We start from the raw sequence: 25,151 nt of genomic DNA, 5'->3' as shown, positions 1-25,151 counted from the left end.
AATAGCATCTGAATGTTACCAAGTGAAGGCCTGGACTGTGTCACCCAAGTGAGCAAAGTTTGCCAAAATCCACCCTTTTATGCAGGAACAGTTTTGTTTCTGGAGGAAAGCAGGGCTAGGGGAAATTGGGACTTCTGAAAATAAGATATTTCTAATATATAAATATAAAATTATGTTAATATTTTAATTTGCGGTTTCCTTTCCCTGCATATTTAGTAGAAATGAAAATATTGATCTGGAGTGGTTTCTCTGAGAACCAGGGAGTGGTTTCCCTGAGAACATGACATTTGTACATTCCCATGTACTTGTATGCACAGATGGGACCCAGGAATTGGAGGAAAGAGTTGGACTGGAGAGACAGCATATTTCAAAGGGTTAATGCAACAGCCAGATTTTAAAAAATGGTATAGGAGGTGTTCAAATGAGTTTTCTGTTTGCAGTGCTGCTAGCCTGGTGGTCATTGATATATTAATTTCCAAAAATATGCCTTTAAAATGGATGATATCAGAGAAAGTAAAGTAAAGAGGAAGCTGGAGGGCCTTTTATAGAAGAGCTGGAGATGCAGATTCATTGTGATTATCTTACCTTTGTGACTTGACCTCTTGTCTCATCACAGCGATGTGGCAGGATGGGAACAATTGTGGGTGGGATGAGAACTCCCTCAAGGGTATAAATACGACCATTTTTTGCAACAATATCTGTTTCATCCATTTTTTCTCCATTCACCAAGACTTGTCCCTATGAAACAATAAATTATTATTATTATTATTATTAACAAAGTGTTTGCAGCACCCCAATTTCTGATGATTTAATTTTAAAATTACTTGCTGGTCATACTTTTTTTGAATTGGCTATCTAATTTTTATTGTGCTTGTTTATGTAAGAAGCACACAAATATTGTGTATTTTCATGAATATTGGTCTGAACAGAGGTGTCTAAAAGTTTTCTATGAATCTGCACTGTTAGCTTGTGGAATTGGTGAATTACAGACTGACAAAAATGAAAAGACTACTGATGACTTCAGGCACTGATTTCAGTGGCCATAAGCATGCTTTGGTGTTCTCTTTGACAAAGGAGGAAGGAGAAAGTAAGAGAGAATCTGAGATCTAGCCAAATTCACAGGAGAGGAGAAAAAAATGTTTCTGCATTTATTCCTGCAACTGCTCTGCCCTTGTGAGAATTTTCATGGGTGCATCTCTGTTCCAGAACAGAGGGAAGCTAACTTAACAGATCAGTTTGGTTTTGCAAAAGTACTGATGAATTAACACCTTTAAAAACGTGTTCACTGGGTACACCAGGATCAGAGACTATAATATTAGAGAGAATAGAAGAATTTTTGTGTGCACTGACAAGTGTTTAAAATGACTAAAATACGTAACAATGATTTAAAACACTTTAAGTAGATTTTTTTTTTAATTAGACAGAGCATAAATGAATTGGGAAGTTGAAAATTCCTGCCTCGTTATAGCAATAAATTCCCCTGCTAATGCTCTTCTGCCTTTTTTTATTCCCCCTGCATGCAGAGTGGGCTGCTGGCAGGTGAGAGCTGTGACTTACAGTGCTGGTCCTGTTAAAGTGGATGAGCTGCTTGGCCATGCTCCTGATGTGCTCTATTGAGACCAGGCTGGCAACCTCCAGCTGAAAGGAATAGAAATTGTTTATATAATAAATTATATTTATTTATAAAGATAATAAATATGTTATTATACATAGTAAATATATGGAGAGAAGTGTAATAGCATTACTCTTTTTAAATCCAGACAGATTTCACAAGAAAGATTTTCTTTGGGGTGAGAAAACTATTATCAATGTGGGCAGCCTGGCATTGACTAACCTGCCTGTGTAACAGAGTTAGTGTTAAATTAAATCATGACTGAGCTTGCTGGTTCCTGCATCTGAGGACCTTATTGCTTGAAAGAATATTAATTTTTCTTCTAATTATCCCAACCAGTCTAATTAAAGCTAACACTTGTCTCTAAAGCTCTGTTTGCATCCATGGACCACTGTGGGGAGGGTAGTGATGGTACCATGAAGGTACACCAGGATCTTGTGACCCTGCTCCCTCTGATCCTCTCTGTGCTGGCAGTGACCTCTTCAAACACTGAGGGCCTTTCACCAAGGATTTCCCTCCTTCCCTCCTTCCCTCCTTCCCTCCTTCCCTCCTTCCCTCCTTCCCTCCTTCCCTCCTTCCCTCCTTCCCTCCTTCCCTCCTTCCCTCCTTCCCTCCTTCCCTCCGTCCCTCCTTCCCTCCTTCCCTCCTTCCCTCCTTCCCTCCTTCCCTCCTTCCCTCCTTCCCTCCTTCCCTCCTTCCCTCCTTCCCTCCTTCCCTCCTTCCCTCCCAGAGAGATCTTGTTTTCACTGGCAGTCAGTCCTTTCCCTGCTGCCTGTGCCTGCAGAACTGACCATACCGTGGCAGAGGTTCTTGCTCTCACTGTGTACTGTCACAGCAGCTGCACTCACCTCGGTGTTGGGGACAATGTGGTATCGGATCAGCTCCAGCAGCTTCCAGGAGCCCTGCCAAGGCAGAGAGGAGGCTGTTTTAGCCCCACATGAGCCTCATAGACCCAGCCTGGCTTGCTGAGCAGACATGGGGTGAGAACAGCACCACTGGTTGTGCAGCAGAGCCCTCTGGGGCAGTGGTGGTGCTCAGCTTGGGGCAGACACCCTGGCAGCCCCTGCCCTCACCCCTGCACCATGTCTGGTTCTGCCATGGGCCTTCCATGGCATGCAGGAGGTGTCCAGGGGGAAGGACACCAATTTCCACCTCCTGGAACCCCACCAGCAGTGACTCCCATCCAAGCAGAGACAGCTCCTTTCCTAGTTCCCAGCAAGAGTTACGCATTTCAGGAGAGGGTTTGGGGCTTTGCCATACAGATGTTCAGGCTGTGAGCTGGGCAAAAGCACAGGGTTAGGGGTCTGTGTGGAGGAACAGCATCCCTATATGTGATGGGAGACCCCAAACCCTCTTCCTTGCTAGAGATTATTCAATCTCGGTCGTAGGAGCTAATCTAGATGAACACTGGGCAATGCATGTATGCATCATCTATCTATCTATCTATCTATCTATATCTATCTATCATCTGAGAGAGATTTGCCCTCTAGAAAGGCTGTACCTCTGCAGAAAGCAGGTAATCCAGAGCCTCAGCTTTCATGTTACTCAGAGCCTTGTTGCTTGGAGCAAAGACTGTGTAAGGCTGGTTGTCCTGCTGTAAATCCATTCCTAGGCCAGTTTTCTGTTTTGGTTAAAAAATAAAAGAGAAATTACATATTAATGTGGAAGAACATCTGAAAGTAGCTCTATGTAATTGCTTTTCTGGATCCTTACCTCTATCAAAGATGTAAATTGGCTGTATCTTCCATTAGCTTGAAGTACTGACATTATAGTTTTCTGAAGTAGGAGAAAAGTAAGATTTGTTTTAGTTGGGAACAGGAAACAAATGCCAGTTTTTAGGAGACATTTCTTACTGTGTAAGTCTTGATTGTTACAGATTGAATACATTCCATTTTGGGGGCTGGTAGTGCCTGGAAATGGCTGAGGTGGCAGCAATTTTGTCCTGGTGCTATTCTGGTTTGTAGTTAGATTTTGTCATTGTCTTGGTAAATACAGTCTGTGTGTGTATGGGGAAAGGGTTTTTATCTCTTTGTCCCCAATGAGAAAAGGTAGAGAAAAGGTAAAATATCTGAACAATGCAATATAAAGAAGAGAACTTTCAAGCAAGCTTGACAAGCAAGGCACCAAAAAACCCTGAAACATTCAAAATCACCAGTTTATACATTATTAGCCTTTTTGGGGGAGGAATTACAACTTCCAAACCCTCCCTGGACCAGCTTGGCAGGAGGGTGAATGTCTGTTTGCTGTGGAAACTCTGTCATTACCTTTCACTTTGAATATTGCTCCTGTGAGCTGATGTGCAATGGCTCAGTAGGGTTGGTTTAGTTTCTGTCAGTCATCCTCCTTCACATCCACTTAATGTGAAATTATTTTAAGTTTGACATTGCATGTATATAATTTATAGCTCACCTCTTTGCTGCTTTCAAATGTTGGCTCCATGTTGTCCATGGCTTTGTCAATAATGTGCAAAATCCCATTGGAAGCAATAATATTTCCCTGCAAAATTTTTCCTTTCCCCCTTCCTCCTTGGATTCTAATTCTTAATTGATTATCCTGAAAGAAGCCAGGCAATGAATAGTGAATTCTTCATTATGAAATGACAGCAGAGAGAGTACACAGGTTGAATGTAAATTCTAAGATTCCCTCCTGTTGCCAACATGTGAGCAATTTAAATCTGGGGAGGATAGATATTGCTTCCAATGCTTATCAAGGAAATGGGAAGAATTCCTTTGGATCAGGAATGTTCTTTTGTTTCAGGACAGCAAAGCTCAGAAGATAAACAGAGACAGGCCCTGTGGGGAAGTCAGTGTACCTGAAAGGGTTCTGATGACTGCTAGTTATAAAAATCTGCCCCTAAATGATTTAAAATATCATTGTAATGAAAAGGTCAGCTCCTGTAATCTTACAGGACTACAACCCATTTCCTTATGTTCTATGTGTATTTAAAACAACAAAATGTTGCTGATTCTGCACTGTTCTGAAGGCTGCAGGAAACAAACAGGGCTCAGACAGCAATGATGTTTTCCTGTTACAAATGGAGTGTGAATTCACTGAATATGCAAGATAGATAGCTCAGATGCCACTGACCTACTGCAAACCATGAGAAGTACTTGATTTCAGCCTCCACATAATACCATTCCATTTAGAGACACATAACAGACCAAGAACAACAGTTCTAGGTTATAACATCTAGAATATCATCCATGGAGAACAAGTTTTTTAAACGGTGGGGTCAGACTGCCCTGATGTTTGCTGACATTGGATGATCTGGGCTAATGATGAACTCCAAGTGTTTGTCATGGTTAATTGCCATGTGCTCTTCTCTGCTGCAGAATTCCATTTGCTGCATCATTCCAAGGCTGCTGCTGCTCATTGGGATCTGCAGCTCAGTCAGTGCTTTCTCCATGTCAGCAGCATTCCCAGGTTTCCAGCACCATCTCTGGGCTTTCCTGTCCCCATGCCACCCCTTACTTCACCTGGGCTTTATTAATGCCTTTCCCCTGCCTGCTTAGCCCTGCTGGTCATACCTGCAGATTTAAGATAATTTTAGCAAATATTTTAAACCAGTCTGTGTTAGTCTGCCAAGTCACCCAGTGCTGAAATGTCTAAAATAATTTTTTCCCACTGGTTTTAGAGTGAACTTTGATGCCTGTGAGGTTTCAAGTTCTGCTTGAACTCCTTGTAAAGCATGGCCACAGCTGTGGTTTTTTGTAATCCAAGGGTTATCTTCACTCAATTATCTCCTTTCCCTGCAGAAAGAGCTTTCCTAGATGTTGTTGAGGGAACAGAGAGCAGTGTTGTTAGGCTGAAATGCCACTTACCTTTTCTCCCTTTGACATCTCTGCTGCCTTGCCAGTCAAAGTATATATTACATTAGTATTATTCAAGCTACTGGTGTTCAGCTGACCTGCAATAACATGGAGTTTAACGAAGTACTGGGCTTTCTGTTTATTTTTCAGAAGATCCTTTATCTAGAAAAGCAGAGGAGCAGAGATTTATTTCAGTGCAGGCTTAATCTAAAAAAATGTTATGGTGAAGGCTCTTTTGTTCTGTTCAGCTGTTACATTCTGAAATTACATTTTTCTCTGAAATGAGGGAATGGATTCTGAACAAAATGGAAACCTGTCTTGGTTTCAGTTCAGCTCACATTGTACCCTTATGTCCCTGCATGAGCAGTAAGAACCTCCAGAATTGTCCAAATGTCACTGGAAGGTGCTGACTACTTACACATCAGTGTTTTTCTATCTCTTTTGTTTTCACTAAAGCCATTTTTTATTGTCCCCCCCTATGTAAAAGGTGACCTGCAGGCCTCCCTGCTGATAATTCATATCTTAATTCAAACCCTGCCTCAACCAAGTGAAAAGACTGAGCATTGAAGTCCAAAACTGAGTTGAGGTATGATAGTGTTCTACCCTAACTCACTAAATTATTTTATTTTTCTTTCTAGTAGGAAAAATGCAATCTGTGGCCCCTAGATTTAAGTGAGTCCAGAAGTGCACTAGAGCAAAATATCTGTGTCTGTTGAAGCAAAACCCTTCTAACCCAAATGAGATTTCTGCAGATGCCAAATCCCCCCTGATGTGAAACCCTTTCTCTTGTTTACTTACATTTGTACCTCTGAGTCCCTTGTTTGTTGGTACAAACACAGTGAATGGTCCCAGAGTGCTCAGTGGCCATTCGTAGGTATTTTCTTATGAAAAAAGGAAATTAAAAAGTGTAAATGCCTATTGAAAAGCTTATTGGACAAAGGGACTGTGCAAAGCTGCAAAGGCAGAATAAGCAAGAATATGATCTGTGATTAGTAAATATTAATTTATGGCATGAGGAATATGCTGCTGATAACCTGCTGGTTGTGCTTATATCAGCAGGAACATAACTGGTAATCAAAACTGATGCACTGAAAGTTAATTAGAGTTCATTTACTACCCAGAGGCTGTTTCTGTATCCAAGACAGCAGCAAGAGACCCTGGATCTGCAGCCAAAGGCATTAAATATTTCTAACATTCTGCTCTTTTTCTAGAGGCATAAAATCAGAATTGAAAAAATCTTTACAGTCATTACAGGTATATTGTACCAGAGAATGTATCTCAAAGTTAATATGCTGTCTTATAACACATCTATAAATCCTTAGCTTTCAAAAGACATTAATATGGAGTGAATATATATTGTAAGATAACCTGTGTGGTTAAAGTGTCTTTGTGGCGTCTGGCTAGTAAATCATAGGGCACATTTATGTCCAAAACTTAACCAAAGAGCATCAAATCTGAATTGTTGTGAGCTCAGCATGCTGGGCACTCTTCAGACACGTGAGGAGAAATGCACAGAGAAACTGCAACTGAGCTCAGTGCTGAGGCAATGGATATTGATCCCCAGTGCTGAATGTGAGAGTCACTGCCAGGTTTCGTCCTTGGCCAGCTAAGGGGACTCTTATTCCATTCTGGTCAGGAATTCATGTTCTTTATTTTAATTGTTGGGCTTCGCATAAAGGACCCAGCAAATGATGTTAAACAGAAGGATTTTATTCCACGTTTGCAAGTTTAACTCAAAGATCCAGCTCAATTCTGGCAGTGTTTGTTCCTGGCTCAGATTTTTGGCCATGGAGAAGATGATGAAGGCAGTTAGGTTGGTCAGTTTACAAGATAACTCGATATTTTAGTAGGATGTTAAGCGCACAGCTCTTCAAGGTGGAACATGCTGAGATGCACAGAGGTGTAATATGTATGCAATTTTTATAGACCTTGCAAATTAGCATATCTCTCTAGAATCCCCCAATAGAAAACTTAATAAATGAAGTAATGTCTCCCTATTTTGAAGAATCTCCCCCCAAATGAAGCTTGAGCCTAGTTTACAAAACATATTCCAGAGAGAAGGTTTCAACCAAGGTTGAAACCTCAAGGTTTTGATAGCACAGAGCTCTCTGGCCTCCTACTGAGGATTTTGGGCTTCTGCAAGGCAGAAAGACCAAACACTGAGAGAGAATATCAGGCTACAAAAATTACAAGCATGTAGGCTAAGGGTACAGTAAACAGACAAAGGGTATACAAAACATATAAAAGGGTATATAAAAAAGAAAAGGCAAAAACCATCAGGCATCAGGGCAAGACAGGGCAGGATCATCCCCCTGGGCAGGAGCTGACCCTGCTTGTGGTGGTTACTCACCCATGAGCAAGAGGCTGGATGTCAGCCTGCCCTGCCAGCGTCCTCCCCCTGCAGCATTCAGCTCCTGCAGCCTCTCCACGATGTTCCCATAGCACACAACCCCATTCCCCACCGAGCCCTCCTGGCATGTGCACCTGGGAAGGGATTGGGATTTTAGCTGTGGCTCTCAGGGCAGCTATAGCTGCTCTGAGGGCATTTTCAGGAAGCACCATTGGGGTTTATTCTTTGCTTCTGCCTGCTGGGAGGTGTGTGGGACAATCTGGTGGCTGCTTGGCTGCTGGGATAGACTCCTGTCAGCTGGGCCAGGAGACAGTGGTGTCTGTTTGCAGGACCTCTGAACAAAGGCTATTGCAGCCTTTGCTCCCAAAATGATGTGGTTGCTCGAGCCCAGAAAGCTGCTGGAGCCCAGAAATGCCCTGAGCCTGCCTGTCTGTGGGTGAGGAGAGAGCACAGCATGAAAGTGTGGGGTGCCAGTAGTGTGAAGACCTCCCTCATGAGGTGGGATTTAACAGGATTAATGGTAATTAAGGGAGGTGATGGCAGCTTGTCAGCCCTTGGAATGGATGCATGTTTTGTTGGAAAAGTAGACTAGTGTCAGTCCTTTCAACAAAGCAAAGTTTTGTTACCTTGCCCTTTAATAATGTACCATTTTAGGCAATAATACTTGTAATTTCAACACTGTTTTTTTCTGCTGCAGCACAAAATCTCATGCATTTTTAGATGTCTGTGCTGCTGCTGTCTCTGTGCTGGAAATAGCATCTCACTTGCAGCACCCTGGCTGTCTCCTGGGGACTCCAGCCTGTGAGAGGTGCCAGTGGTGTGTGCCTGACCCAATAAATACTCTGGATGTCTAAAGCAGGCTCAGGTCACAGTGCCCAGGAGATGGACAGACAGACACTGGCTTTTAACAGTGCCTTTCCCTGCCAAGTCTGCAGCATGTTCAATATTCATACAAGCCCTATCCATAGTGATTCATCTCTCTGGATATTTTTTTTCCTAATGGCATCACTAGAGAAGGAACATTATTTCACGTGAGCAAAAGATGCCCTTTCTACAATTAACCATTTGCATGTGCTGGTTGTTAAAAACACCTCACATCTGCCACTCACAGCCCCCAGCAGTATCAGCCTGATGCCAAACCCTCTCCTTTTCCCCATGAAAGTTCTCTGCTGTAGCTGTTTATCTGCTGAGAGCAATATTATTTGAAATCCCTGCAATCTGGGGAGCTTCAGACAGGCTCAGAGGGGTGCTGAGATTTTGGCCAAGAGACCCAAACAGGCTCTCTGACCCTGGGTAAAAATGGCAGCCTAAAAGCACCTGAAATTTTTAGGATGCTATTTGGATGGTGAATCCATTTCTCTTTAAGGGGATCTCTTGAGCAGAGAGAATAGGACTGTGGAGCCTGGATGAAGGGTTTGCAGCTGGGAGTGAGGAGCAGCTGCTCCTTGGAGCTGATCCCTTTTTTCTGGTGGGATAAATATTGCTGTAGGTAGACTCCTTCCACTTCTGAACAGATAATTTGGAGAAAGTAGAACTGTCTGTGTGGGGAGAGCTAATAGAACAACTGTATCCTTAAAAAAACCAAAACAAAAATGCACTTTTGTGGCCTCTGTTATAGCTTTTGTGTTTTAGAAGAAGAAACAAAAAACCCTCCCAAATACATTTAAAATCTGGGATGAAGCCAAAATACAGTCTGTCACTTAACTGAATCTATTTATTGTGCCCACATTTACAAATAAATATTTTTCTTTATAAAGATTCTCTTTCATAAATGGATTTTCCTTAAATCAAATTTGATTTCAATCCCACTCCATTCTTCTGTACTTATTTTTGCCATTAAATATAATTAAACAAATGATATCCAAAGTATTTTGATCATTCTTATCCATCCCAGCAATAAGTTTTTAATTACCCCATTCTAAAATCCTCAAAACTCCCTCAGCTTACAAAAATTGTGTTGTAACAGTGAAACAGTGACTAATTAAGGGAAAAAACTCGTGATTTGGGATGTGGAATTTTGTTCCAAAATTTCAACTGATGTTTTGCAGTATGTTAGCACTCTATACTAAGTATTGTGTGAGTCTGTGCTAAGCAGTTTGAGTAGCAGGCTGTGCTGTAGGAGAGAATTAGGGGATATTCTGGATAAATTATTTTGAAATGCACAATAGTTGCCACAGAAGTGGTGTTGATCCTGCTCTGTGAGGGAGAGCTGCATGATGACATAAGGACTGGCAGTAAGAACACTGTCCTGAGTGAAAGTTTCTGTCTGAAGAACTATATATTCTATATATATAGTATACATATATATACAATATATATACATACATATACACTATTTATATACACAGATATACATATACATATAATATATAGAATTATATATATTCATTGTTGCTAACGTGCAATGAATGGCCTGTCTTGTCCTTCATGTTCAAGCTCTCAGCTCCCAAAAACTAGCATTTCAGGGGCAGCTCTTTAACCCAGTGTTTGCCATCACTGGGCTACAGAAACCTGTAAGACAAACTCTGTGGTTTGAGAGAGCTTTGTTGAGTTTAGTGTTAAGACTGACTTTCTTTCTAACATCTGTGTAGCTATTTCTGTACAGGAAGAGCAAAGTCTGCCAGAGGTTTTGCAGTTCTCCACCTGCTTGAGTTGAGGTTTTGGGGAATCTGCTGGCTGTTGTTGCTTTCCCAGCATGGGGAGGCAGATTGCCTGGCTGGATCTGCATTAGTGTACTCAGGAGAGGCAGAGCTCCAGTGCCATCCTGCAATTAATGCTGATTAATTTTCAGCATGCTGCCTGGCGTGTTTCTGGCCCACAGCAAGCAGCATTTTCCCAGGCAGTGCCCAGGCACAGTTGAGGGGATGGCATGTGCCAGGGATTGCTGCCAAGAGGCAGTTCCTCTGTTTTGGAAGAGACTTTAGCTGTGAGACAGACAATGCTGCTTGCCCTGAGCAAGAGAAAAGAGCTTTTGGTCCCTTTTATTTACTAGTGTAGGAATGACCTCTGAGTGCTTTAAAAATAAAACTTCATAGGTATTGCCAAATGGCCTGATGAAATCTAACACCATGTTAATTGGCTGACTCTGACCCCATTAAATCTGGTGGTTTCTCCTTGGTAAAAAAACCATTAATGATAACTTCAGGAGGTGTTCATCCACAGGATTTGTTTCAGCAGCCCATTTACTAGGGAAGGAGGGAGAAACTGTGTGAGACTTTAATAAGCAAAAGGACTCACGTTATCTGTCCTGGTGCAACTGTTGAGCATTTAGCCCTTTTGTGGCAGGTGTTGTTTGTTTCACAGATGTCCACCATGCTGCATCCTTTCCCAGGTACAAAGTTGGTATAATGCTGCTTGCATTCACAGTGGGACTAAATCAGAGGGATGTGAGAGGGGAGAGAAATCAGCCATGCACAAATCATGGATTTCAGCATCCTTTCTGGAACTAGGGCTGGAATACACCAAGTCTTAGTCAATCACTTGGTGAGTTCAGACACAAATATAAAGCTTATCTGTATTTATACAACTCCCTTCTATGTTTTAACCACTCCAGAACACTACTGAGTCTCACATAAATTTTCTTCAGATAAACCCTGTTGATTAATTGTCCTTACCAGAGAGCATTTAAAATTAGGGTAGCTAGGTCAAACTTTTACCTCTGTTCAGCCCAAAGCTCTCTGCCTCCCAAAATGAGTGCCAAAGGACACAACTAACAAATGAGATGTATCAGCACTGCTGCTGTACACCCCAGCCTGTGTTTCAGCAGTGTGCAGCTCATTAGATATGAACATGAACTGCAAAACAGCCCTGGGGGATCAAATCCCTTTTTGGCTCTTCAGGGTGTCCAAGCACACCAGACACTTTCAAGTCTTGCATTTTTGTTTGTGTGAGTTTTATGCACAGAAATCTGAGCCAGTTCTCAACATCATGAATAATATGCAATCTTTATAAAGTGCTGTTTATTGATTGTTTTTGGAAAGATCTAGATTACATCTTTCCTAAATAAACTAATTCTAGGCATCTGTCTGTGGTACCTATATAAGAGGTTTGCTGGTTCTACAAGTCCCCTGTGGCACCAGAGAAATGAAATTTACCTTGGGGAAGATTGATTTTGATGCTTCCATTTTGGAGAGGCAAATCTGAGCCAAAATATTGCCAGAAGAAAGAACACTACTGTTTTTGAGGGGGAAATATGATATATATATACATTGAAAAGGAAGGTAAAGGGACTTCCTCCTGGTCAACAGCTGGGCTTATGGTAAAGCTAGGAGTGGAGTTGGATTTTCTTGACACCCATTACCATTCTCTCATGACTTCTTTTTGGAAAAAAAGCATAATTTCTTCTCGGGCAGTTGCACTGACCTTTCCTGGACCATCATAGATGCAGGTGGTGGAATCTGCAGGGCAGTTCCCATGTGCTGCCTGACAAGGGTCTATGGGCAGGCAGATTTGCCCATCCCCTGTGTAACCTTCTTGGCAGGTGCATTTGTGCTGATTTGGCCCCAGGTAAATGCAGTTTGCATGAGGATCGCAGACCTTCCTGGAGCAGGGGTTGATAGCTTGTGAAAAAAAAAGGGAAGTAAATGAATTATTGCCCACAGTTCTAAAATTGAAGACAAGAATTTACCAGAGCACCTCCATGCCAAACAAAGCCTGGGTAGACTAAACTTTTCATAACAGCCAAGCCTGAATTATTGTGGTGGCATGGAGATGGAAGGGAGGAATGTGTTTATGCTAACGTAGCAACCAACTGTTTGCTTTTGAGCAGAAATGATCTCTTAACTTGGCAAATTGAGTTATAAACAGATTAAAACATGTAACGTGCTCATTAAAATATCACAGCAATTTCCTTGTTCTCTGGTGGGTTTTAACTAGAGATGGTCAGGTAGGTGGTATGAAGTCTGCACAAGCTTTAAGCACATGTTAGATCAGTTGGAAAATATTTCTCAATACAATAGGCCTTTGCTGTTTTCTTTCCGGTCATTAAACAATATAATGTCATCAGTTCAGCTATATGGAAAACTGGCCAGCAAGTGCTTTAGTCTTCCACACTGTTCTGCTTTCAGGACTGCACTAGAAGCTCACTAGTTATTTCTACAAACCATTTTTTTTTAGGCAATGGCATTGCTTGTTCTTTTTTCAAAATTAAGCAGTGTTTGGAGAGCATCTTCTCTCGCCTTGGTGTCCAGGTTGGGTTAAGCCTAAGCACACATTTACCTTATAGCATCTCTAGCTGACATGCTATTGGCTTTTAAAATAAAAAACAGGGAAGCTAAAATGAGCTTTACTTGCCTGTAGAGTTTATGCTTGCTGATGGGACTGAGCTGCCACATGATGGATTCTCAATAACTATAAACCCTTGGTTGCTGCTGCTGATTTTCATTAGAGCAAGATATGAGGGACATGAGAGGAGTGGATTTGTAAGCTCTGATGACTCAGGATCCACCTGAGGTATTTCAAGGGGTTTGACTAGCTTTGGTCTGGCTGCATGGACTGAAAGCTGTTAGCAGTTGGATGGATGTGCTTCTGAAGCACATTTCAGGATTTCATATCATCCTGAAGGAATCTAGTTTATGCTCTGGGATATGAACCTGTTGCCTTTTTTAGCCTAGAAATGAAACTTGAGATAATTTTAGTGTAGGAGGTAATATAAAAGTGGATTTTTATTGGAGCTCCAGGAGCAGTTATGGAATAATATTTACAAAAGCCCAACCCCATGGGGTGAATCCAGTTTGATAGGTCTTAGGAAATTAGTATAGCTGACAAAAAGCACCAATTTGGAGGACAAGTGGTGATGCAATTTTCCTCAGGTCAAGCCCATTCACTGGAGCTCCCCACCCCTGGTACTAATTGTATTTGTTTATGAAAATGAGTTTTGAAGACTTTGTTCTCAGCCTTGGTTCCTAGGAAGAGCCAAGATAGGAGAGGAGCTTTGTGCCCCCTGGGGCTTGGAGCTCTGCAATGTGTTTGGTCCTTTTAGCTGGGGAAAAGGGTAGGGGAAAGTACTGGGAAGGCTATAAATATATAAAAGAAAAAAAGGCAAAAATCATCCAGCATCAAACCCAAGAAAAATTAGATGGCAAGCTGTGGCTCAAAAGCACATCCCATATCCAAACTAGAACACTGATGGTGATTTATCCAAGGAACTGGGGCAGATGTGGAAATTACTCACGTTCACATCGTGTGCCATCCCACTGGAAGCTGGGCAGACAAGTGCATTGCAGGTGTTGTCCATCCTCACCTGAGGCAGCACACCTGGAGTTTGCAGGGCACTGCAGAGCCTCACACTCGGCCATGGCTGGGGGACAGAGGGTGACAGAGGGTGACAGGTCAAGCTGTGCCAGCAGCCACTGCATTCTGCACTAAATGAACTCAAAACATGCCTGACTGGACCCCATTGATGCCATAATTTTCTCTCTGGGGGCTGCAGTGGTGCTGGTGGCTCTGGGAGCTCACACAGCCATTGAGGTTCAGGGTAAGTTTGGTTGCTCTGGCAGGACCAACCTGAGACCAATTCATCCTTATTGATTCTAACTAACAGAATGTAACAGAACTTTTGAATAATCTTATGTGGAGAACAAGCTACTTACGCTGATCACAGCGCTGCCCTCTGTATCCAGACCAGCAAGTGCAGCTGCCATCCCCTGCAATTCCACTGCTGCACACTCCATGAACACAGTCACAAACTAGAAAGAAATGGATTTGCTTTACAAATAATAAAAAATTATTTATTTCATATAATACACAAAATATTATATAATATTTATAACACATAAATATCATTATAGTTATATAATAAAATTATACCATATTTATTAATAATATAATATGCAAATATTATACTATATTTATTAAAATACAATAATATTATTGTTTCCAAATAATAATGGTGTTTGGGAAGGTATCATCAGTGGTTACTCATAGTAAAGAGTGTCCTGGCCAACAGATTTAGCCAAACCAAGGTTTGTCCTGAATGCCTGAATTTATAGGCTTCCATTACTGACATGATCAATGCTTGCAGTTGGATATATCAGTAAATAACACACTAATTTTTGGAGGCTGTTAAGAGCCCAGAGAAAAGCTTCAGGACACACTAAAAGCACCAAACTGACTTGTTGCTAATGCCATAAAACTTGTAAAATTTGACAAACAGCGTGAAGCCAAAATTGGATATAATGTCTAACACAGACCTCTCTAATAACAGTTAACACTTTGCTGGTTTTTGCTTCAATTCTGTTTGTATCTCTCAAGAACCTCAAGAAGAGATGAGTTTTGTGACTTCCCCCTCCCAAATAGAGTTTATTTAGTTAAAAGCATAATTAATCACTATGAAGGTCTCAGGCTTCTTTCTTTCTTCCTATATTCTCTCATTTCTGGTTATATTCTGGTTATAAACGCAGTGACAATATGCACACAAAATGATGCATTCACAGTCCAGGTGACTATGAGACTCTTCCATAAATAATTTTTGAAGCCTTAAGTATAGTCAAAAAGCTTTATAGTTATAACTGTTTGAATTATGGTAATGATGCTTTTTTAAAAGGCCATTTACACTTGGAAAAGTCTAAAAGATGTACAGAGTTGTATTGCTGACTTCATGTTTAAACTTCAGTGATGTAGCACATCCTCTTCCCCTTAAAAACATAGCTTGTGTTCATGCAAATCACCTAATTAATTGCACTTATTAATTAATAACTTCCTACCTATGCTAGTAGCCATAATATAAAAACCAGGAATGTCTAAGGTGTTACTGAAAAGCAGTTAGCCACAAATGAACATTGCTTCTATTTTGTTTATTTTAGAAGACTTGAAGGAGCTCAAATAGCTGAAAGCTGAAGTGTAAAATATTGCTTAAATTAATATACAATTGAATCCTGCAGTAGCTTCTTGGAAAATAATTACATTTATGATATTGAATTCATCCAAGTACCCTATTTTCATGAAAATGCTGGCTCAGCCACATTTCAGTGTATCAACACTGGCATCCAGTGGACAGCTGGTGCAAAAAGAGCCTTTGAGGCAGCAGTGCTGTAGGATTAGTGAAGAAAGGCCAATGCAAATTATTTAAATTGAGAGTCATTTGTGACTCTTTAGAAGTAACATTATGTAGGTCTTGAGGAGAGAAAAGGAGTTTTACTTAGAGATAAACAATTATTATCACTTCAGTTATTCTTAAATGATAATAGATGATAGACTGCTTTAAAGTTCTTTTTTTTCAGGCAGTTTTCTGTTTTTTGGGTGTGATTTTCAACAAGGGTCAGGAAGGTAAAATAGCAGAGACCATTAAGAAACAGGCAAAAGCAGAAAATGTTATATGAATATACATCCTTGTGATACATATCCTTTCCAAAAAGTGCACACAGCTCTCATCCCTGCTCAGAGTTCCACTTTTGGTAGAAATATTGCTAAACAATGAAATCATCACCCAGCCAAGAACCAAAACTAAACCAAACACCCACTTTCCCAACTTTAGACAGAATTTGGAGCTCTCTGGCACAGAATAGAGAGAAGAGCTCTCTTTCCTTTCCCCATTGTGTTCTCTGAGGCAGCCAGCAGCTCTTGATGGGAAATGTTTGTGCTCTCTGCCCATTTCTCTGGGATTTCTTAGTGTCTGAATGTGGATTTCATTCACCTCTTCCCTAATCAAATAAAAATCAAGCTCAAACTCACCTGATGTGCAGTCAGGGCCAAATAAATTGTCTTCAGCACATTTCTCACAGGCTGTCCCACCAAACCCTTTCTGTGAATTACACAACATAAATCAAAACTAAAGTTTCTCATCTATCTCTACACAGATAGATAAATGCTTAGCAGGCTGAAAATAGCATCCTTTGCTTCCAGAAGAAAGTTATATGAAAGTTTCAATAAGAAAATAAAAAAATAATGACCATAATCTAGAAAACATTGTCTTTTGAACAATCTTGCCGTCACATTTTTTTTAAAAAATAATTTGTAGATCTTCATGTCAGATATTCTGAATATCAAATTGATAATGAAGTACAGTAATCAAGCCTAATGACCAAATCAGTCTCACAATTTTTATATTGTATTTTCTGACTATTTTATCCCCTTCCCTTTTTCCTATGTTCCCAGAAGAGGATTTTTGATGTGAAGAAGAATTAGTTAATTTGAATTGTTTCTTAAAAAATCTTTTTGCCTGAGGTTAAGCACTACATGTTGCACTCTCAGCAAAGGAACAATGTATGCAGAGTATAGCCCCATGTATAAGTGTTTTCTAATTATGGAAAAAAGTCACAAGGAATAGCACATTCTAAAAAAAATAGAGGAATTCAAAACACCTGTCTCAGGAAGGCAAGATGAAAGAATTTTTTAATAATTTAACTGGAACATGCTCAAGTCTGGAGAAATAGTAGTGTGAAGATTAGTGCAATTCAAGAAAAAAAAATTAATTCCAAGCAGGTCATCTCTGCTATTTCTGTAATACTTTCCTTTAATGTATTTATATAGCATTATTTTAATGTATTTATACAGCATATTCCTTTAATGTGTTTTTTCATTATTTCTTAGCACAGCTTACATGCTATTGTTTTATTTTTTGAATTTTATTTAAAAGAAAGGATGTACCTGGCAAATGCATGTTCCATTCCCAGCCATGCCCTGTGAGCAGTGTCCTCTCCCATTGCAGGGTGCTGCAGCTCCTCCTGGACATGCTGGAAAATTTGCTCTCAGGATTTTATTTGATGCTAAGTTAGAGTTTAATAAGCATCCCTTCTCCCCCCTTTTTTCCCACCAAAAATTGCATTTGCTTTACATGGAAAATTTTTCCTTTTCCCTGCTATCTCCATAAGACTGTGATAATTGAGTCAAATGATCTTGGAAATTGAAATTCAGATTCAAATCCTGTCCACTGGGCTGTGGTCACTAATAAAACTTGTGTGCTGCAGATGTGTTATGCTCTTTAGAGCCTCTCGTGCTGAAAGCATGATTACAGGCAGGGGTGTAGAAGGTGAGACAATTTGAACAAAAGCCCCAGCCAGCAGGATCAGATAAGAAAAAAATTGACTGTATTTCCAGATAAAAATAGTTTAATTTTTTTTTTTTTCTAGAAAGTTTCAAGATTCAAATCTTTACTGAAAGATTGCCTATAGGAAATGTATATTACAGTGGTTTTTAGTCAGATCATTCTGTCATTTCTCTCCTACAGGGATACCCTTATTTTTCCCAGTTGTCCTGCCCTTCCTCAGAAATGATGTATTAACTCTCTTCCATAAGCCTTTCCTTCCTGTAATCAGAATTCCCATTAGGTACCATAATTTTGATGCAGGTGGTATCTAAATGTATCAAACTCCCATTTGCCTCACAGGTACTCTGCTGTACCTTCCTGGTGGATTTATTGCTTATAAAGAGTCTCAGAGTTTGTTCTGTGTGGGTGGAGATGGCAGCGCCAGATTTATGCTCTAAATCTAATCCTGATTTAGAGTATTTAGGTAATGTGGAAGTTTTAGTAAAAATGAGTTTGATTTGGACAGAGTGATGAGCAAATAAGTAGATGTGCATATGTGTACACTTAATTCCACTGAAAGCTTTGGCTTTATACCAATCTGCTAATATTCCTTAATTTATTCCTTAATGTAGTCTGAGGTCTATTGTATCTACATAAGCTTCTTGTGAAAAACCAATAAATTTAAAGATGAAAAGTTCAGTGCTGTTTATCTCATACATGCTGAAATAATAAGATGTTTTAAGAATTTAGATTAAATAACTAAAATCGAGGGGAAGTAATAAATAGGTGTACTTTAATCTTTAAAGTGGCTTTTAGTGAATCTTGTTTTCTGGCTACCATAGGATAGCTAAATCCTATCTTTAGGACTCATGGAACCCATTAGTGTTTGTACAGAATGGAGAACATTTACCTGCACTGATTGAATTTGCAATTTTCTTGAATGTGCAAAGAAAGAGAAACTCAGAGTTCATGGTATAATTTCTAGGAAAAGTTACTTTAAAATTGTTGACAAAGCAGGTTTGGTTTTTTTGCCATTGGCATTCACTGCACTTCCCCTTGTCTTCACTACATCTTGTCTCTGGTTTTGATACCAGCACAAGGGACAGCTTTATCAGAAGTTGGGTGAATTATCATATTGCTGTACAAGTTTGGCCAGGCAGATAAAGTGCTTCCACAGGCAGCAGTGTTGGGACACTGGAGCAGTGCTGGCATTGTCACCTCCTGCCACCCTGGGGAGAAGCAGCACCTTTGCTTTTCCTGAAATGCTTTTTGAAAAGCACTAACAAAGAGATGCTCTTGCTTATCTCTTACAGCTGTCAGAGCATGAAGGCCAAATCTTTGAATCTAGGCCAAAAGAGCCTAAATCTATCAGCTTCTTTTTTTTTGCTTCAGAGGGTTAAATTCAGCACTTTCCAAGTGTTATCACTTGCAGCCTCTTAAAACACTTCTCTTCACCTGACTCCCCGTGAGGCTGAAGCAGTGAGCAGCACTTGTAGAGATGTATTTTGGACCATACAATTTGACAGCATTAAATTTAGTACCTTTCCTCTTGGCCTTTATTTTTTTTCTTTTCATATTTTCCCTCTCTTTATCCTTCCAGTGCTTTCTATTCAGTTTGTCATGCCATACACCATAGCCAGGCTTTTCTTTGGAGGGTGGAAATATTTGCTGATAGTATTTGCCAAGGGGAGCAGCTCCTGCTGCTCCTGAGCCCCACCAGCCTTAGCACCCGGGCTGGGGGATCCTGGCAGTGTGAAAAGGCTTTGCTCTTTCCCCCTGAACCTTTCCTGACCCTGCATTTTTGATTTTAGGACTTTTTGTGGAAGGATTGGTGTGCAGCTGGATGGCTTGGCGTGCTCTGTGGGGAGGGAAGGGACAGAAGAGCTTTCATTCACACTGTGTTTCTGCATGTGCAGAAGGAAGTCAGGGTGATATTTAAGACCTAATTTTGTCCTTGCCAGCAGATGCTGAATGTGAAGTAAAGCTCTAGTCAGGGATTTCTTCTGAGCCTCAGGAAGGACTGTCCTTCCTCCTAACATCTCAAGTTGTGCCATATTCTATTACAGAGGCTGTGATAACATGGAGATAACTATTTTTTCCCCTCCAAATGAAAGCATAAACAATGCTGTGACCTTGAATCTTTGCTTTTTGGGGTCAGGAAGTTTGTCCAAAGGAAGGGAGGACTTCCTTGCCTTTGCTGCCTCCTTCACACAGTGGTGCAAGCAGGGCTTTGGCTCTGGGGCAGGGAATTCTGTCCCTCTCCAGAAATCCTGATGATCCTTATGGAGCTGCCCAGAGCCCCCTGAGGATGGGATGGTGAGGGAATATGGGATGCTGGGAACTTAGGCTGCATTTGGAGGTGGGATGTCAGAAGACATGACCCCACACTGTGCACTCAGCTCTTTGAGTCTCTTGCAGTAGCTGCAAGCTGCAGTTGGACTACTTTTCTTTAGTAGATAAATGGCATTTAAATAATAACTAAAATTATAATTTTGTAAAAAATTTTGGTCTGTTTTGTGTGACAAAAGGACTGCCCTGACCATTAACTAAAGGAGGAAACACTCTGGCTGGGCAGGGAAATTTCCTCTGTGGATCTGTTTGCCCATCTTGGCAGCCTGAGATTTGGTGCACTTGTGGAGATGAAAAGCTTTTCCTGAGGAAGGGGCAGCAGGGGAGGCACTCCTGATTCCCTTGCTTCAGTAGTAGCCTTCAGCAGCAGCTCAAAAAACTGTTTCAAGTTTGAGCTGAAAGAAAAGATACTCCCTGCATCACAAAGTGAAGAATTAAAGAGGTTTGGAAATATTTCAGATGAAGACAAGGGTGGTTTTGACCTAAAATGAAACATTTAAACTTGTGATTTGGAAATTTTGATTTTTAAAATCCTTTGTAGGGGTTCTTCCAAATGAAATAATTTGGCAGGCATTGACAGTAAAGATTTGTTTTGAAAATCACAAAACCAAGGAAGTTTTCTGAGGCTTTTAAAGTTTCCCTATGAATTTTTCTTTTTAAATGAAACTTCAAATACCTGTTTTTCTTCAAATCCTCTAAGTTTTCAGCCAAAAACTGCTATTTATTTCTACTTCTACAACAAGCTCTGAGGAGCAAACTTTTCACAGCGATAGTATTTAAAAAGAGGAAAACTCACTGCTTTATTTCTATTCAAATTATAGCTGAAAGTCAAAATTCAAACCCCAAACAGCTCACCCATGCAGTCTGAGCCCCAATGCCCCTGGCAGCACTCAGGTTGCTCCAATTCCTTCTCACAGCGATGCCGACAGCCCGGGAAAGAAAGGGTGTGTGTTTTCATTTCCAGATAATACCTGAGGAAAAGAAGAACTGCTTTAAAGTACTCACAGCCTCCTGTGGGGAAAAATTAAATGAACTTCCTCTTCTCCTCTCGGTGTCAGACAAGAGCACTGTAAGCTTAGTTGCACTGATCTGCTTTTTTTTCTTCATCAAAACATACATTGAATATCAAGGTCTAGAGATCCTTGGAGCTGTTGCTTTTGAACAGTGTATTTATCTTCTTGCTCCAGCCTAAATACAGCACTTTTCGCTAAGTTTTGAGTTGAAACTATTTTAAAAGTATGTTGAAAATTTAATACCAAAGTTCTTTAAATGTTAAGAAAGCTCAAAACAGCTACATTTTCTTTAAAATACTTTTTACCCCCAGTCTGAATGGCAAGACTTCAAATTGGTTTTGAGATACCTCTTCCTGCCCTGCACCCCCCCAACTCCGGGATTTAGAAATTTGAAAAATCTGTTATTTATATAAGATTAATACATAAATATCATGTTATATATATATATGTATCTCAAATATTTTTGTATCATTAATCTCAAGTATGCAGAACAAATAATGGAGAGATTCTATGATATTATGCAAGAGAAAATCTGATAGATCATCAATTCTCCTTATATCACTTGCTGACTAACTCCAACCATCAAATACCCTGAATGAAGCTCAAGTTCTGGAGTTGGCGAAGCCAATGATAAATGTTCCACAAGAAAATTGCACAGATTAGAGCATTTTTGGCATGAATTAACATTTCCTGGTTCATGGAGAGCAATATTCATGGAGAAGAGCCCTGGCAGAGGAGCTACCTGCAGTCTGGTACTCCAGTCCCATTGGTGATTTTGGTGTAGCCAGCAGGGCATTGGGTGCCAAGGTTTAGAGAGCAAGGTACACATTTGGTTTTCATCCTAATCAGCAGCTTTTGATCACATTGCTTCTTCACCTGCAATACGAGAGGAATAATTTAAAAAAAAGGAAAAACACTACCCCAGTGATATTGGTGAAAAATGACAAATTTAACTCAGCTTTGCTCTCACTCACAGCTGCCAACTCTTTTTTGTTCAGCTGGAGTTCCTTGTTTCAGATCTAAATTAGGTAATAAAGCACATATTAGTGCTTTGCAGTAGCTTTGTCTGCACAAAATATGTCCAACCACTGCAGGATAAACCTTTCTAACTCTAACATTGCTCCTAAGAGTGTCTTACAAACAACTGCTACATTCATAAGACTCAAAATCCAGGTTACAGAGACACCATCAGCCTATGGAGGGTTAGTTCTGAAGTTTCTGACTAATGCCTTCTCCACTCAAAGAAATTTAAAAAAGCAAAATTAAACAAGGTGTGAGTTGCTCATGGCTCTGAGCACACAGAGAGCACAGCAGCAGCCTGTGGAACAAAGATTCTTCTCAAAAGCATGTTTTGTATTATCAGCACCACCAGATTGCTCTAAAGGGCTACAGCTGCTATTTTCAAATTGGTGTCAAAAAATGACATCGAGCTTTGCATTCAGATCTGGGGGAGGTTATGGCCTGACCCCACCAGAGCTCACTGACAAGAGCAGCCTCCTCTTCTTTTTCACCTCTTTTATATACCTATTTTACCTCTTTTATATATCTATTTTACCTCATATGTATATATATATATAATCTCTTTTATATATCTATTTTACCTCTTTTATATATCTATTTTGCCTCTTTTATATATCTATTTTACCTCTTTTTTATACATATATATATATATATAAATCTCTTTTACCTCTTTTACCTCTTTTATATATCTATTTTAATGCAAGAAATCTTTGCCAGACTGCATGTAATGTCTGCTTCATCTTCTTTCTTCCTGGTGTTTGTAGAACTAAGTTCATAATTCACAAATGGCGAGAAATGATCTAATTCAGGGTATGGTTTTTAAAAACCTGCAATGTAACCTGGGGCAGCACAGAGACTACTGGATCTGCTGGGCACTTTTGGGATGCTGCAGCTCCTGCAGAACCTCCCAGCTGGTCTGGGTGGCACCCTGGGCAGGATTTCCATGTGTGCCATGGTGGTCCTGGATGAAACCCTCCCTCAGAACAGTTTGTCCCTTTGACATTTCAGGAGCAAAGTTCACCAGGATTTATCACAGATACTGATAAAGGAGATTTAGCTTCACAGCCTCTGAGGGTGTCTGTGATTGCCATCACCCACTTATAAACACATTTCAACATCTATTTTATTGTTAGATTTTAGTCTTTATAAGTGCACTGTTGAAATCTGGTTCAGGTAACATTGAAGTATTAGATGCTGTTCAGGTGTCTTTGAAGTAAGAATGTGACCTTTTTCCAGTTGTGGGTATAATGTGGATGAAGTTTGGTTAGAGGTTGTCATCAGAAAGGCAGCCCACAGAATTTCATTTTTGGAACAGTAAAATTCAAAGAGAGTTTTGAAAAGGAAAGAATTAAATAAAAATAACTGATGCCCTTTGTCTACCACCAGCTGTAGAACATTATTTGTTTTGGAATGGTAGCATTATTTCCACTTTCTCCTATTTCCTCATTTTCCCTTTTTTGCTTTTAGGGAAAATGGAAGAAAGTTGACTTTTTAGTGGCTCTCCTTTTTATTTTGTTTTATTTTTTTAAGAAAAAGAATAACATATTTCATATTTAGTACATTTTCAAAATGTACTTTTTGTACATTTCAAAGTATTTTTCCATTAAAAAACTGCAATCAACCAACAACAATAGCAACAAAACACCTGAATGTTTTCCCTTTCTCCCTCCTAATTTCTCTCTGTCCTTCTGTTTCCTTTTCTAAATATGTTCTGCCTCTCTGCAAGGATGCTGAAAACAGATGCTATGAAATTCCACTATTCACAGGGTTTGTACCTGATAAATTCACCACTTCCCCAAGGTCTACCAATCCTTTAGTTAACTTTATAGCTTTGTGTTATTACTTTAAATAGCTCAGTTCCTTAGTTTTTTCCCCTTACCCATATGAAATAGCTTTTCCTGCTTTTAGTTAGTAGGAACAGATAATTTTCATGATAGAAAAAGTTCTGCTTTCATCTTCTGATTTATCAGGAATCCCCACCAATTTCTTTTGATAAATGCATTATTTGCAGGTTTTTGCCACATTTGCCATTTATAGAGACTTTTTCAGTGTACTCATGATATATCATTTGAGCCAAAGTCTTGTGCAGATTAAACAGATGCATTTCTGCTATTCCAGAGGACTGAATTACAGAGCTCTTAAGTTATAATTCATTATTATATGCACTAATGATTTAAAGTGGGTTTTCTTCTGTAAGATAGAGTATCAGATAACTGTTCTCTCCATAACATACAGTAATATAGACAAATAACAATCCATTACTTAAAAAGCTGCTTCTTACCTCATTTTGGACTTGTGATGTCAAACATAGCCTCGCTGCAACCCAAAAAGCAAAAAAGAATAAAAAACATGGACTTCTTTCCATTGTGAATTGGACTTTTTTCTTTCAGAGCCCTCCAAGCATGAAAACTCAAATCCTGATGTAAAATGATTACTAGAGGTGTTATTTCTTCTGCATTTTTAGGCAAATAGTTCAGCAGGATTTTGGTGTTCCCCAAGGTAAATGAGTGAAGGATCTGGCATGCAGAGCTTGCCCAGCAGGAGAAATTCCAAAATGCAGGGTATTTGCAGAAAGTTTTCACTGGAAAGCTGAATCAAGCCTCCCCCACTGAATGACAGGATATCCTGACAGGGCTCTGATCATTTATTCCTTTCTCTGGAGCTGTTGATAGTACAAACCCAAGGACACTGAGCTGTTATGGCAGAGGATGATTTCTTCTTTTAGGTGAGCATGGATAGGGGGCTGGAGGAGCTACTGTGCTTCTTATTATGACAGTTTTTAACTGATCTGAGGGAGAGCAAAGGATCTCTGGAATCTGGCTTATGTGCCCTAATAACATCAGGGTTGGTCCCCTCAATGTGGTTCTGGGGGAAATACTACTGCCTTTATCTCAGGAGGCCAAGAGAACATCTTCCAGCTTTGGTTAGCTGAACAAAAAGGGACACTTCCTCCCCTTTTTGCTGTTTTTGTTAAATAATTGTGACATTTTCTGGAGCTAAGCAGAGGAAAATTGACTCAGCTATATTACTTGGA

General features: G+C 40.1%; 1 protein-coding gene across 2 annotated transcripts in view; it reads right to left on the bottom strand.

Annotated features, from left to right (window-relative positions):
- The window catches only part of STAB2 (stabilin 2), a 72,300-nt gene extending 47,440 nt beyond the window's left edge, over window positions 1-24,860 (bottom strand). Inside the window, exons 1-18 of one of the 2 annotated variants that reach the window (XM_085049632.1) lie at window positions 24,399-24,860; window positions 21,840-21,973; window positions 20,940-21,055; window positions 17,357-17,442; window positions 16,442-16,511; window positions 14,362-14,457; window positions 13,944-14,069; window positions 12,134-12,330; window positions 11,009-11,142; window positions 7,772-7,905; window positions 6,220-6,302; window positions 5,434-5,583; window positions 4,022-4,165; window positions 3,326-3,388; window positions 3,114-3,233; window positions 2,461-2,514; window positions 1,558-1,638; window positions 586-738 (exon numbers count right to left, since the gene is read on the bottom strand). In XM_085049632.1, coding sequence (XP_084905758.1) covers window positions 586-738; window positions 1,558-1,638; window positions 2,461-2,514; window positions 3,114-3,233; window positions 3,326-3,388; window positions 4,022-4,165; window positions 5,434-5,583; window positions 6,220-6,302; window positions 7,772-7,905; window positions 11,009-11,142; window positions 12,134-12,330; window positions 13,944-14,069; window positions 14,362-14,457; window positions 16,442-16,511; window positions 17,357-17,442; window positions 20,940-21,055; window positions 21,840-21,973; window positions 24,399-24,482 — 2,025 coding nt within the window. In that variant the 5' untranslated portion in view covers window positions 24,483-24,860. The remainder of the gene's footprint in view (window positions 1-585; window positions 739-1,557; window positions 1,639-2,460; window positions 2,515-3,113; window positions 3,234-3,325; window positions 3,389-4,021; window positions 4,166-5,433; window positions 5,584-6,219; window positions 6,303-7,771; window positions 7,906-11,008; window positions 11,143-12,133; window positions 12,331-13,943; window positions 14,070-14,361; window positions 14,458-16,441; window positions 16,512-17,356; window positions 17,443-20,939; window positions 21,056-21,839; window positions 21,974-24,398) is intronic. The other variant, XM_085049631.1, reaches the window with a different exon arrangement.
- Window positions 24,861-25,151: the final 291 nt, after the last annotated feature.

This window comes from Lichenostomus cassidix, chromosome 1Ab (assembly GCF_008360975.1).
Source record: "Lichenostomus cassidix isolate B80296 chromosome 1Ab, HeHo_3.0, whole genome shotgun sequence".
NCBI lineage: Eukaryota > Metazoa > Chordata > Aves > Passeriformes > Meliphagidae > Lichenostomus > Lichenostomus cassidix.
The sequence above is the reverse complement of the archived record's forward strand: the minus strand, read 5'-3'. Positions and strand labels throughout refer to the sequence as shown.